This window comes from Molossus molossus, unplaced genomic scaffold (assembly GCF_014108415.1).
Source record: "Molossus molossus isolate mMolMol1 unplaced genomic scaffold, mMolMol1.p scaffold_m16_p_20, whole genome shotgun sequence".
NCBI lineage: Eukaryota > Metazoa > Chordata > Mammalia > Chiroptera > Molossidae > Molossus > Molossus molossus.
This window is the reverse complement of record NW_023425356.1, coordinates 21,755,270-21,770,584: the sequence shown is the minus strand read 5'-3', so window position 1 is coordinate 21,770,584 and position 15,315 is coordinate 21,755,270. Positions and strand designations below refer to the sequence as shown.

General features: G+C 37.9%; 1 protein-coding gene across 2 annotated transcripts in view; it reads right to left on the bottom strand.

Moving 5' to 3' along the window:
• HORMAD1 (HORMA domain containing 1) overlaps positions 1-15,315 on the bottom strand; it is a 30,050-nt gene that overhangs the window by 4,731 nt on the left and 10,004 nt on the right. The window contains exons 5-13 of one of the 2 annotated variants that reach the window (XM_036273005.1): positions 15,173-15,193; positions 14,854-14,880; positions 13,289-13,356; positions 12,649-12,800; positions 8,104-8,363; positions 5,208-5,274; positions 5,049-5,125; positions 3,717-3,800; positions 176-247 (exon numbers count right to left, since the gene is read on the bottom strand). In XM_036273005.1, the coding sequence (XP_036128898.1) occupies positions 176-247; positions 3,717-3,800; positions 5,049-5,125; positions 5,208-5,274; positions 8,104-8,363; positions 12,649-12,800; positions 13,289-13,356; positions 14,854-14,880; positions 15,173-15,193 (828 nt within the window). The remainder of the gene's footprint in view (positions 1-175; positions 248-3,716; positions 3,801-5,048; positions 5,126-5,207; positions 5,275-8,103; positions 8,364-12,648; positions 12,801-13,288; positions 13,357-14,853; positions 14,881-15,172; positions 15,194-15,315) is intronic. The other variant, XM_036273004.1, reaches the window with a different exon arrangement.

The following is a 15,315-nucleotide window of genomic DNA, read 5'->3' as shown; positions in this document are numbered from 1 at the left end:
ATATTATTTTAAAATCATCCAATTTTTTAAAAGCAAATATGCTTTTAAAAGACTTGGAAATCAGAGCTCTGAGGTATATATCAAGGGATATTATATTTGTCATCTTAAATTTATTCCATAATAATGATATTCTGGTATTTGCCACTTTATTCAACCTATATATTATAAGACTTACTGTTTTCCCAGATTCGAGTTGACTTCTCTTCCGATTTTCTTTAGAAGATTTTACTGGTTTATTTCCATTAGCCTCCAAAAAGATAGAATAATTACTAATTGGTTATTTCTTAAAGAGCAACTAACACTTGATTTAAAAAAAAATTTTTTGTTTTAATCCCCACCCAAGGATATTTTTCTATTGATTTTCAGATAGAGTGGGAGGGAATGAGGAGGGAGGGAGAGAGAAACACTGACATGAGAGAGACATATGGATTGGTTGCCTCCCGCACTATTGGCACTCCAACCAGGGCTGGGGACTGAATGGTAACCGAGGTACATGCTCTTGACTGGAATCGAACCCACTACTGTTTGGTCTGCGGGCCAACGCTCCAACCACTAAGCCAAACCAGTCAGGGTGAACTAACACTTGATTTTTAAACATAGGTACTGTTATGAAGTTTTTTTAAAAAGTTTTACTGAGATGTAATTCAGACACCATACAATTCACCTATTTTTTTTTTAATCCTCAACCGAGGACATTTTTGCATTTATCTTCAAATAAAGTGGGAGGGCCCTGGCCGGTTTGGCTCAGCGGTTAGAGCATCGGCCTGCGGTCTGGAGAGACCCGGGTTTGGTTCCCGCTAAGGGCATGTACCGAGGTTGCAGTTTGTCCCTGGGCCTGGTTGGTCGTGCGGGTGGCAGCCACTCGATGTGTCTCTTTCGCGTCGATGTTTCTCTCTCTTCCTCTCTCTCCCTCCCACTCTATCTGTGCAAAAAATGGAAAAATGTCCTCGGGTGAGGATAAAAAAAACAATAAAAAAAAAAACAAAACAAAAAAACAAATAGAGTGGGAGGGAGAGAGGGGGGAAGAGAGAGAGAGAAAAACATCAACGTGAGAGAGACACATCGAGTGGTTGCCACCCACACGACCCCAACCGGGGCCAGGGACAAACTGCAACCGAGGTACGTGCCCTGAGCGGGAACCAAACCCAGGACTCCGGGTCGGCGGGCTGGCACTCTAACTGCTGAGCCAAACCCGCCAGGGTGCAATTCACCTATTTAAAAGTGTACAATTCTGCCCGGGCCCGTTTGGCTCAGCGGTTAGAGCGTTGGCCTGCGGTCTGGAGAGACCCGGGTTCGGTTCCCGCTAAGGGCACGTACCTCGGTTGCAGTTTGTCCCCGGCCCTGGTTGGGTCGTGTGGGTGGCGACCACTCGATGTGTCCCTTTCACATCGATGATGATGTTTCTCTCTCTCTCTCTCCCTCCCACTCTATCTGAACAAAATATCGGAAAATGTCCTCGGGTGAGGATAAAAAAAAAAATAAATAAATAAAAATGTACAATTCAATGATTTTAAAGTATGTTCACAGAGCTATGCAACCATCACCACAGTAAATTTTAGAACATTTTCATCACTCTAAAAAGAAACCCTATGGCCCTGGCTGGTTTTGCTCAGTAGTTAGATCACTGGCTTTGGACCAATGAATCACAGGTTTGATTCCAGTCAAGGGCATGTACCTTGGTTGCCATTCGTCCTCAGCCCTGGTTGGGGTTGTGTGGGAGGCAGCCACTCGATGTGTCCCTTTCATGTCGATGTTTCTCTCTCTCTCTCGTCCTCTCTCTCCCTCTCACTCTATTTTAACAAAAATGGGGGGAAAAAATGTCCTCGGGTAAGGATAAAAAAAAAAGAAACCCTATGCCCTTATAGTTATCACTCATCTATTCCCCCATCATCCGATCAGCCCTACGACTTTCTGTCTCTATAGAAATCCCTATTCTGGACTTTCATGTAAATGGAATCATAATATGTGGACTTTTGTGACTGACTTCCTTCACTTAGCATAACATTTTCAAAGTTCATCCAAGTTGTAGCATGTACTGATATGTCATTTCTTTTTACAGCTGAATAATAGTCTATTGTATGGATATACCACATTTTGTTTATCTGTTCATTTGTTGATAGACATTTAGTTTTTCCACCACCTTTTGGCTACTGTGAATAATGCCATATAATCAGTTTTAAAAATGAATATTGAATGATAACAAGTTATTAGCTATCATACTACTATTCTCTAAAAGGACATACTAATTTTCTGTTGCTTGAAATATACTCATTAATAACTTCCTTAGTATATATACTATTAAATATTTTCATTTCTTGCCATTTCCTAACCATAATTCAGTCGTGATCCTCAAAATCAGCAGTACTTTTGGTAGAGAGCTTATATCCAAAAACATGGGCAATTTCAGAAGTGAATTTTTGTTCCCAAAGCATCCTAATGTTATATTACCAGGAAATCTTGCCTAATAATTTGTTTAATGCTGGCTTTTCTCCTTATATCCTAAAAAAAAAGGATACTCATCCTAGGAAGAACATTTTGCTGCTAGAGATATTCATTTTTGAAATTATTTTATCTCTTGCTTTCATCAGCATATTAGTTTGAATGCTGTTTTCTGCCAGTTCTAACTTCCCATTGAGAATATGGGGGGAAGAGGGGAAGGACACCTAAAAATGGCACTATAATCAATGGTGTGCTGGTAAATGTTTAATGATTGGGTCTCTGGGAGAAACAAATCCTGAATTACAGCATTTGCTGATATCCATGCTGTAAATAATCTTATCATGTCTGATTTCAAGCTGCCAACATGATGTCACTGAATGAGGAGTGGGAAGAAATGCTCCAGCATACCATTGCTGGAGTGTTTGGATATCATATTTTGCATATTTTACAGAATGCATTTTCTTCACCTCTGAACTTAAAGGTTTAAAATAAAATACAAATTTCTATTGAGTACAATTCATACCAAAAACTAAAATAAAGTAGTGTTTATTTTTTTGCTTAAGAACATGAGATTCATTTTATGCAAGATATATACAAAACATTTATTTTTAATGTCTTAATGAGATCATCCATTTACAAGATAGAACATTGGAACACTTTGGCATTTTCTTGGGAGTCTAGAAGATGGTGTCACTCTCTTTTTTTTTTTTTTTAATCCTCACCCGAGGACATTTTTCCATCTTCTGTACAGATAGAGTGGGAGGGAGAGAGAGGAAGAGAGAGAGAGAGAAACATCGACGTGAAAGGGACACATCGAGTGGCTGCCACCCGCACGACCAACCAGGGCTGGGGACAAACTGCAACTGAAGTACATGCCCTTAGCGGGAACCGAACCCGGGTCTCTCCGGACCTCAGGCCGACGCTCTAACCGCTGAGCCAAACTGGCCAGGGCGATGGTGTCACTCTCAAAGCCTTTTCTGAATGTCCCTCTCTATGTACCTTCAATGAAATTAACCCTTCTTTCCTTTGTGCCTCTATGTAGCCTATTTAGACTGCTATAATGGCCTACATCACTGCTTATTGACCTCCAATTACTAAATTTTAGCTAAAAACAAGAACTTTGTGTTATTTATATTTCTAGCACCTAAAGTATCTGACACAAAATAGGTGCTTACTAAATAGTGGTCCAATAAATAAAGTGTTCATAGAAAATAAAGTCACATTATGGGGGGAAATGATAAGGTTAGAATAGAAAACAAATCTAAAGAGGCATTTACCATTTTATTCTGAAAAATTTTTCCACTTCTTGTTTTGCTTTCAGACATATCAAGTTCAGATGTTTTACTGACTAACTGCTCAACCTAGAAAAGAATTACACAAAACATAACATAATAAAAGCTTCTTATAATACAATAATAGGGTTTAAAAATTCAATCACATAAAATTTAGGGTCTTGTTTATTGAGGTAATGAAACCAGTAATTTTGAGTTGGCCCTTACTGTCACAAAAAGCACACAGCCTGGCCGGTTTTGCTCAGCGGTTGGTGCATCTGCCCATGGACCGAGGTGTCCAGTGTTCGATTCCCAGTCAAGGGCATATACCTGGGCATATTTATCCAGGTTTGATCCCCAGCCCTGGTTGGGGTTGTGCTTAAGGCAGCCAATTGATGTGTTTCTCTCACATCAACATTTCTCTCTCTCTCTCTTTCTCTCCCTCCCTTCCACTCTCTCTAAAAATCAATGGAAAAATATCCTCGAGTGAGGATTAACAACAACAACAAAAAGCACAGCCCTGGTTGGTTTGGCTCAGCGGTGAGAGCGCTAGCCTGCGGTCCAGAGAGGCCAGGGTTCTGTTCCCGCTAAGGGCATGTACCTCAGTTGCAGTTTGTCCCCGGCCCTGGTTGGGTCGTGCAGGTGGCAACCACTCGATGTGTCCCTTTCACGTCGATGTTTCTCTCTGTCTCTCTTCCTCTCTCTCCCTCCCACTCTATCTGAACAAAAAACGGAAAAAAAATGTCATTGGGTGAGGATTAAAAAAAAAAAAGGCACAAAGATAAAGATAGTGAAATTGACACTATTCACAAGGAACCATTCCTTGAGCTGAGAAAGTTCCAAATGATCAATACCAGGCGCTGCTCTTCTAGAAGATAAAAACTTTAGCCCACTGCCATTGGAGAAAGGGGCTGTGCAAAGGGGGACAATCATCAGTACCATTTTCAAGCTCATTATATATAAATGTTAATTCTAGATTTTACTGTACATGGAAAACAAAATTAAACATGTTCTGCTCCAAGGCAACAAAAATGTATTATATATTCCATTTGTAACTATAAAGGGTGGTGGATAAAATTACTTAAGATTCTATCTAGCTCTGAAACATTGAGATTCTATGAAAAGTATTTAGATTTACTAAACAAATCCACTGATAATATACTTAAAACTTTCAACATATGATTCCTAGATTTTGTTAATGAGAATTCTCAATACCTAATTTTCAGAAGACCTAGAATAAGAAAATATGAGAAATAACTAAATAAGCATATAAACAAGGGTCTTTTGAAAAACAAAACAAGTTAAAAGTGAGCGGGCACTATCATATCAAGTTTATACCTGAGAATGAGAAATTGAAAGCTCTGGACTTTCTTTAGATCTCATAATTTCATCTTCCTCACAAACTAAACTTGGTTCTGTAAAAAAAAAAAAAAAAAATTTAAATAGTATAAAATTGAATTGGAAGTGAATTAATCTATATTTTCATTAACTTTGTACCTCCAAGTTCAGAAGATCCAGGATTTTTTTTCTGTTCTTCCATTTTCATTTCAATGTCAAAATCATCCTACATAATTACATGAAGAAAAAAATGGACACATTTCAAAAAGAAACTAAAATACATTTTATGGTAGACATATTTATGAAAAAATTTGTTTTCTGTGAAGGTTAAATATCACATAAGACTACAACTACCTTATGCTTGCTAGAAATAAAGTGGTCCAATAATTACTATAACATGGCAATTTATTTATCCAGACTAAGTATAAAATACCATTTTATTTTGCAGGGTTGCTTTAAGGACAAATGATAAAAATATACAACTTGCTTAAAATGTATGAACCCTTAGATCTTACCATTGTTTGATGGCACCAAAATGAACATGTTCTGGAATTTACACATAGATGTTAGCATACACTCTGAATATGCCCCAAAACTCTTCAAGGAGTTTGTGAAGGATAAGCTCAGTCATGGTGGAAATAACAATGTCTACTTAATAATTATTATTCACTTTGTGGCATGTCAAAGAACTTTAAATATTAAAAAAAAATTTTTTTTCCTTTATTGATTTTAGAGAGAGAGGAAGGGAGAGGGAAAGAGAGATAGAAACATCAATGAGAGAGAACATCAATTGGCCACTGGGGATTTGGCCCACAACCTGGGCATATACCTTGACCAGGAAATGACTCAGGAATCGAACTAGCAACCTCTTAGTAACCACTGAGCCACACCGGTGGGCTAAATATTTTTAAAATATGTTTTTATTGGTTTTAGGGAGAGGAAGAAGAGAGAGAAACATCGATCAGTTGCCTCCTGGATGCCCCCTACTGGGGACCCAGCCCAAAACCAGGGCATGTGTCCTGACTGGGAATCAAACCTGGGACCTCTCTCAGTACATGTGATGACGTTAAACCAATTGAGCCACACCGGCCAGGGTTGATCTTTAAATATTTTTAAAAATGCTATATAAATCCCAGATATATTTGTTTATAAAGCAAGACTGGGATTTAGGTTTTAGGAAAAAGATTTCTTCTTTGACTGTATTGGTTGAAAATGAAATTTTCTATTTGTAGTGATATGGCCACAGAGCCTAAATCAGAATAGTCAGTCTATACATAAGTACTGTAATCATAATTTAGAATAAAATGAGATGAGAAAACAACAAAGATGAGATTAAAAAACAATCATGTTGCCTGGTCAGTGTAACTCAGTGGATTGAGCTTCAGTCCTACAGACTGAGGGGGCCCAGTTAGATTCCCAGTCAGGGCACATGCCCAGGTTTCAAGGCTCAATCCCCAGTGGGGGTTGTGCAAGAGACAGCTGATACATGTTTCTCTCTCACATAGATGTTTCTATCTCTCCCTTTCTCTCTCTCTCTCTAAAAAAAGAACAATCATGTTGATGATGATAGATTTTCTGAGATTGATGCAACAACAACAAAAGCTTTTTTATATTTATATTCATCCATACATTCAACCAATACTGAGAATGCACAATTGTAAATCTAAGTGCTAGGTATAGGAGGACAACAATAAGATACTTTTTCTTCCTTCCAGGAACTCCAGGCTGCTTCGGGACAGTGACTTTCCAGGCCCTGAAGAAATTCAAGCAAAGCTTATAGAGGTGTTGTAAAAGGGTTCCAGCATTAGTTGGGGAATTGGAGTAGGTTAGTGCTCCAGAGACCAAGGGGTTTTCTCAGAGTACACTATGAGGGGAGGTCAGGTGGTTGGTTGGGCCTCTAGGACCATTCCCTGCTTCATTCAAAATAGTTGTGCTTTTGCCCTGGCCAGTTTGGCTCAGGGGCTAAGTGTCAGCCCTTGGACCAAAGAACTGTGGGTTTGATTCCCAGTCAAGGGCATGCACTTGGGTTGCAGGTTTGATACCTGTCCTGGTCGGGATTGTGCAGGAGGCAGCCAATTGATGTGTCTCTCTCACATTGATGTCTCTCTCTCTCTCTCTCTCTCTCTCTCTCTCTCTCTCTCTCTCCCTCCCTTCTTCCCTTCCACTCTCTTTAAAAATCAATGAAGCCCTGGCTGGTTTGGCTCAGCTGTCAGAGTGCCAGCCCACAACTGGAGAGTACTGGGTCTCTCCATCAATGTTTCTCTCTCTCTTTTCCTCCTTCTCTCCCTCCTGCTCTATCTAAAGATAAATTCAGGAATGTCCTTGGGCGAGGATTAAAAAAAGAAAAAACCCTGGCCGGTTTGGCTCAGCAGTACAGTGTCAGCCACGGACCAAAGAGTCTTGGGTTTGATTTCGGTCAGGGGCACATACCTTGGTTTCGGTTCAGTCCCCAGCCCTGGTTGGGGTCATGTGGGAGGCAGCCAATTGATGTGTCTCTCTCACGTCAATGTTTCTTTCTCTCTCTCTCCTACTCTATCTGAAGATAAAAATGAAAAAAAGTATCCTTGAGTGAGGATCAAAAAAAAAAAAATCGATGAAAAATATCCTCAATGGGGATTAACAATGAAACAAAAAACAAAAACAAAAGACAGTTTTCTGTTAAATTTCTGAGAATAATGTGGTTTGCATAAAGACAAAACGTTTTTAAACATTTTGAAGTTGTAAACTGGGTTGGGGCATATTCAGAATGTATGCTAACATCTGTATGGGAATTCCAGAATGATGAAAATGGCAACTCACTGTGTGAACATGTCTAATTCAGTGCCCTCAAACAACAATAAAATCTAGGGGTTCTTAGAGCCAGCATATATTTTGAGAAAGTTGTATATCTTTATCATTTGTCCTTTAAAACAAGCTATACTTTCTATAAGGTCCCTTCCAACCTTGAGTTTTGATTCTGATACAGTATTTATACAAATATTAATGAGTTATTAAAGTCTTCGTTGAGATAAGCATGTATTACTATTATACTTTATGTTTCTTTAAATATACTTACAGATATATAATGCTCCTGTTCATCTTCTAGATCATCTTTGTCCATGAGAATTTTTTGAAGTGGTGTTTTTAACTGGTTTGGAAATAATACAGTTGAATCAATATTTTCCATTCGCTCTTTCTCAGTGGTCACTTTTACTTTGAAGGTATGGAAGGGTGTTGGGACTTCTCCCACATTTAAGTACATAGGCTCCCCTTCAAATATCACTCCTTCACAATCACCATCCTTAAAACCAGGAGGCTGGTAATCTGGGGGTGTAACTGCAAAAAAAAAGAAAGTATAAACTGTGCTGCTCATGAAATTGAAGAGAATATTATTATAAAATAAATGCAGACTGAAGAAATTTCAAGTAGTAATAAAGGGTATACAATAAAAGTAAAAATCACTCTCCTATTATCTCCAAGTTCTTATTTTATTCTCTAAAGGTAACCATTTTTTTCCCTTCATTTGACTGTCTGTGTGACCTTGTGGAAATCATTTATCATCTTTGATTTGGTTTCCTCCTCTGTTAAATGGGGAAAATAACAGTACCTACCTCATAGGGTAATTGTGGGTATTAAATGAATTAAAGTGTGCAAAATGTTCAGAACAGGACTGGCACATAGTAAGTATTCAATAAATGTTAGTTGTTGTTATGTTGTTACTTTACGTTCTTTTAGAAGATATCATGCATGAAAATGTATAATATTCCATATATATTCACATATATATCCTTAAAAACATAAATAAGATCCATGCCTAGATGTTTTTAACATATTTTAAACATTTTAGTATTTCTTGAATAACTTATCAGTACACTTTTTAATAGCTTGCACAGTATTCTATTATATAGATGCACCATCATTTTTTTTTAATCCTTACCCAAGGATATCTTTGCATTCATCTTCAGATAGAGTGGGAGGGAAAGAGGGAGGAAGAGAGAGAGAGAAACATCAACGTGAAAGGGACACATTGAGTGGCTGCCACCCACACAATGCCAACCGGGGCCGGGAACAAACTGCAAATGAGGTACGTGCCCTTAGAGGGAACCGAACCCGGGTGCCTCCAGTCCGTGGGCCAACGCTCTAACCACTGAGCAACCGGCCAGGACACACCATCATTTTTAAAAATTTGTTTTTATTGTTGAAAGTATTACAGATGTCCCTCCTTTTTTCCCCATTGACACCCTCCTCCTTGCTCCACTCCCCTCTCTCCTTCACCATACTGTTGTCTGTGTCCATTGGTTATACATGTATGCATATCAATTCTTTGGTTTATCTCTTCCCTCCCCTTCTACCATTCTTCCCTCTGAGGTCTGTCAGTCTGTTCTCTACTTCCATGTCTCTGAATCTATTTTGTTCGTCAGCTTATTTTGTTCTTTATATTCCACAAAAAAGTGAGATCATGCAATACTTGTCTCTTTCTCTGACTGGCTTATTTCACTTAGCATAATGCTTTCCAGGTCCTTCCATGAAGTCTCAAAGGGTAAGAGGTCTTTTTTAAAGGGTAAGAGGTCTTTTTAGCTAACAGCAGATGCACCATAATTTATTTACATAATCCTCCAAAGAAGGACACTCAAGGTTGTTTTCAATTTGTTCCTATTTTAACCAATGCTATAAAAAAAATCCTTAGGACGTCCAGTCAAGATGGCGGCGTAGGTAAACACGGTATCACATCCTCCCACAACAACATCAAAGTTACAACTAAACTACAGAACAACCAACATTCAAAACCGCCTGAAATCAAGCTGAATGGAAGTCCTACAACTACGAAATTAAAGAAGCAGCCCCATCGAGACTGGTAGGAGGGGCAAAGGCCCGACGGGCTGGTCCCACACCCACATGTGGCGGATAAAAATCAGGAGGATACCTCGGCTGGGAAGGTCCTCCCTGAGGATTGAGGGGTCCCCGTCCCACACCAGACGCCCTGCTCAGGTTCCAGTGCCAGGAAGAGAAGTCCCCATAACTTCTGGCTGGAAAAACCAGTGGGAACCGAGGCTCAGGGAGGCTGAGGCAGCTGGAGCCCCAGGCAGCTCCGTAAAGGGCCCGCACACGGACTAATCAGACTCTCTCCCTCTAAGCTTGGAGGGGAGGCAGCTCGAGGGGCACCACAGATGTACAGGAAAGAACTGAGCTGTTTGGCACTGGTGCGAGGGCTGGAGAGGGGGCTTTCTCCGGGACAAACGTGCTGTCAGAGGCCTTTGTTCCTTTGGTGAGCCCTTCCCTGGGGCGGCAGACAGCCGCTATATCTGGGACTCCAGCAACCTGGCTCACACTGGAAGCCCCGCCCTGGTGATTCCCTGAGGCCCCGCCCCACCCAACTTTCAGGCCCACCCAAGCTGTTGCCAGTTGTTTAACCATAGGATTGGCCTGTCTTGGATCCTGCTTCAGGTTTTCCTAAATTCTTTCAAACAAGCAGCATCTGGTCTCAGAGAGCCCCATACCTCTCGTTATGTAATACACAGAAATAAACACAGGGAGGCGGCCAAAATGAGGAGACAAAGAAACAGGTCCCAAATGAAAGAACAGAACAAAACCCCAGGAAAAGAACTAAGCGAAATGGAGATAAGCAACCTAACAGATGCTGAGTTCAAAATACTGCTTATAAGGATGCTCAATGAACTTAGTGAGAACCTCAGTGAACTTAGTGAGGGCCTCAAGAGCATAAAAAAGGACCAGTCAGAAATGATGGATACACAGTCAGAAATGAAGGAGGCATTAACTGAAATAAAGAATAATTTACACAGATTCAATAGTAGAGTACGTAAATCCAAGAAGCAAACCATCGATTTGGAATATAAGGAAGCAAAAAACACGCAATCAGAACAGCAAAAAGAAAAAAGAATCCAAAAAAAATGAGGATAGTGTAAGGAGCCTCTGGGACAACTTCAAGCATGCCAACATTCGAATCTTGGGGGTGCCAGAAGGAGAAGAGCGAGAACAAGAAATTGAAAACCTGTTTGAAACAATATTGGCAGAAAACTTTCCTAACTTGGTGAAGGTAACAGACATACAAGTCCAGGAAGCACAGAGAGTCCCAAACAAGATGAACCCTAAGAAGCCCACACCAAGACACATCATCATCAAAATGCAAAAGGTTCAAGACAAAGAGAGAATCTTAACAGGAGCAAGAGAAAGGCAGCTAGTTACCTACAAGGGCGTTCCCATAAGGCTGTCAGTTGATTTCTCAAAAGAAACTACAGGCCAGAAGGGAGTGGCAAGAAATATTCAAGTGATGAAAAGCAAGAACCTACAACCAAGATTACTCTATCCTGCAAAGCTGTCATTTAGAATCGATGGCCATATAAAGACTTTCCCAGACAAGAAAAAGTTAAAGGAGTTCATCATCACCAAACTGTTATTATATAAAATGATGAAGGGTCTTTTTGAAGAAAAAGATAAAATATATGAACAAACAAAATGGCAATGAAGACATATCTGTCGACAATGGAATCTACAAACAAAATGAACAGGCAGAACAGTAACATTCTCATAGATACAGAGAACATTTTGTTGGTTGCCAGATGGGAGGGGAGTTGGGAGAATGAGTGAAAAAGGTGAAGAGATTAAGAAGTAGAAATTCATTGCCAGACTGACAAACCTCAAAGGGAAAGGGGTTGGGGGGTGGGAAGAAATAAACCAAAGAATTTATATGCATAACCAATGGACACAGACAATAGTGTGGGAAAAGGCGGGAGGGGGGCGGGAGTGGGGAGGAGTGGGTCAATGGGGGAAAAATGAGGAACATCTGTAATACATTCAACAATAAAGATTTAAAAAAAAATCCTTATATACATATAACTTGCATATTTCTATAAGTATATTCCAAAGATACTTTTCTAGCTATAAAATTTCTGGATTAAAGATAATGTGCATTTAAAAATTTAATACTGCTAAACTGTCATCTAAAAATGTTGTGCCTATGCATATTCTCTCAAGAGTGTATAAAAATGCCTGCTTCTCCCCGCCACACCCTTACTAATAATGGGTTTACAAATTTTACTGATCTAATAAGTGAAAAATGGTATCTAACTGTTTCATTTCTTTAACTATGAGTAAGACTGTACCTCTCATAGATATGTTATCATCACTGGAGAAGTCTGTGTATATTTTAAAACCTGTATATAGATAGATAGATAGATAGATAGATAGATAGATAGACAGATAATATATATATATATTTTTAACCTCACCCGAGGACATTTTTTTTCATTTTTTGTTCAGATAGATTGGGATGGAGAGAGAGAGAGAAAGAGAGAGGGAGAGGGAAAGAAAGGGACACATTGAGTGGTTGCCACCCACATGAACCAACCAGGGCTGGGGACAAACTGCAACCCAGGTACATGCCCTTAGCGGGAACCAAACCCAGGTCTCTCTGAACCACAGGTCAACGCTCTAACCGTTGAGCCAAACCGGCCAGTGCTATTTTAAAGCCCATTTTTTCAAATCTTTCTTTTTCAAATATTGATATTAAATGTAAATGTTGTAATTTCAATAAAAACCAACAGTTTCAATAATAATAAAACATGCAGATACCAAATAAAACAGGATGTAATGCAAACAGTACCTTCATCATAGTAAAAAAGTTTCATGGTCAAACAAACGTCATTAGGTAAAGGTTCCAGATTTTGCATTAGAACATAAATCTTGCGAATGAGGAGAATACTTGCTTTCTTCGTGTCAGCAGATGACATACTAGACTCAGTGCTTTGATTTTTACTAAAAGAGAATCACACATTATTTTGTAACACCTGTAGCTAATAACATAGCTTCACATTTTACTATTTGAGATTCTTATTTCTATTATAGCATTAAGTTAAGTTGAAAGGAACCATAAAATGCCATTATTATAAAAAATTTAATATCATTACTATAAACTAGTAACTTAATTTTACATACATTACATTAACATGCATTTTATATAAGATGTTTAAAGGAAATAAATCATGGATTTTAATTATATTTATAGTCACTCAAGCATACAATAGCTTTCCTACTCTTTGGCTCTATTTCACAATTAAAATAGTATATAACTAGCCACAGAATCCTGGCTTGCAGCTACTCCAAGAATATTTGGTACAGCCACTCCTTAATGGCTAATTGGGGATGTCTGAAAATTTTCAAAATTAATCCTGAAGTTTAGCTACACAGTATTAATGTGAATAACTGGTAATCTGTCATAGAAAAAAAAACCTATAGAACAATACCTTACAAAGTCCATGACTGGTCCTTTCCTGGTGTACTTGAATTTAAATTGGTAACATTCTGAAATTGTCTTAAAAACATTGCAGTTATGTATCAATATACCGTACTGAGAGCCAAGTAGCTATATATGACTTTTAATATTTACCTAATAATTTTTTCTGCCATATTAATCCCTATTGGTCTATTGAAACTTTAAGGTCCCAGTAGTCAATTACCATGATTTGGCATTTGGGGCTTCAATCTTGAAGAGAAATTTATTCTTCTACTCATTATTATGTTAGATATATCAGAGAGAAGGAATTCCTTAGTGGACAGGTAAGGGAGGCAGCATATCTCTTTAGCAGAATGACAAAGCATAAGACTTCAATCCTTGCTATACTGTTACCACAAGCAAGCAAGTCATTTAAGTCATTCTAAGTCTGTTTCCCCAGCTAATGAAAGGGGTTGAAAATAGTACCTATCTCATTGGTGGTTGTTATTATTTATCAAGTGGCATAATTTATACAGAGCCCTTAATAAAGTGCCTGGCACACCAAGCATCCAATAAATATTAGTTCATCAGCAAGGTTTCTCTTTTATTGAAAGAAAAAAAATGTGCAACTATAAAACATCTGAAAATAAATGAACATTTTTCTGAACAGTTAGTTTCTGAACAATCAACTAATTCATTGTCTTTGCCCACACAATTTTCTTTGTCACCATGGACATATATTAAGGCATGAGTATTCAAAGAAAAGACACATCCCCGTCCCTCTTGAAGTTCTAATACTTTTATTACATTCTTTATATTTCATTGTTCCATAGAGATGGGGATCAGTTCTTTCTTTTTTAAAAATCTGCTTCTCCATGACTGAGTAAAACACTGTATTATAACAGCTATAATGTAATGGTTAAGCACTCAGATCATGAACTGGACTTCTTAAGTCCAAATTCTGGTTCTGCCAATGTGAACCAGAGTAGAGATGATAAATGGTATCATCTATACCAAATCATCTATAAAGTAGAGATGATAATGGTAGTTACATTAAAGTTGTGACGAGTCAATGAGATAACATACAGAATACTCCAAAGAAAAGAGCCTAGTAATAGTAAGCAATTAAGAGATTCCCCCAACCCTCTTAGTTTCTTGTCTTCTGGTTTTTCTTTTCATTGCTTGTAATCCCTACTTGAATTGTCAGATTAGCCAGTGGATGCGACTCAACTGGAATGAATATCCAAAGTTTAAGGAGTTTCTTATTTTTCTCAAACTCAACTCCTTTTATAATTCTATAAAAGAAATAGTGTAAAGAACCAGAAGTCAGGATATTTATTTCAAATGGTCTGTGACTTTGTGGCCTTGAATCAGTCACATAATCTCTCTTGTAGTATGTATATTAATCTATTTAAAGATAACAATACAAACCCTGTTTTACCTCAAAATAAGTCTTAATGAGGTTCAGATGTGAAAATATATGTGAAAGTCAATTGATTAAAGCACAATTAAAAGCACAAGATATTATATTATACTTTAAGTTATTTTTTAGATATTAGAGGCATTATGTTTCTTTACTAACTTAAGCAGAGTTACCTGAGGGTCTTCTGGGTTGGTGTATACCTATATAAAAATAATTTACAATTGAGTTATATAAGGCTAAACATTCAAGGAGAACTAAATTAGTTGTTTAGACTAAACTATTATATGAACTCAGCAAAATAAAATACAAAACAATCCCCTCCTAAAATATTAATTTGTTACTTTTCTTCTATTGAATAGATCAGTTATTTGAATAAAGTGACATAATTAATTGGTTTTAGTATTATTTAATTAAGCAAGGTCAAATTTGACTATCTTTAAAAATAATATACAATTTAAAAATATTTAGAGCTAGAAATTTAAAAATACTTACAGCTAGAACAACAATCCTTAGCTGAAATACAACAAAGAACAAAAATCTTACTTTTATCATATAAAATGTTTTTTCATGATGGATCATAAGAATTCTGTCCTATTTCAACATTTATTCCTAAGAAGAAATGATCTTGCAGAAAA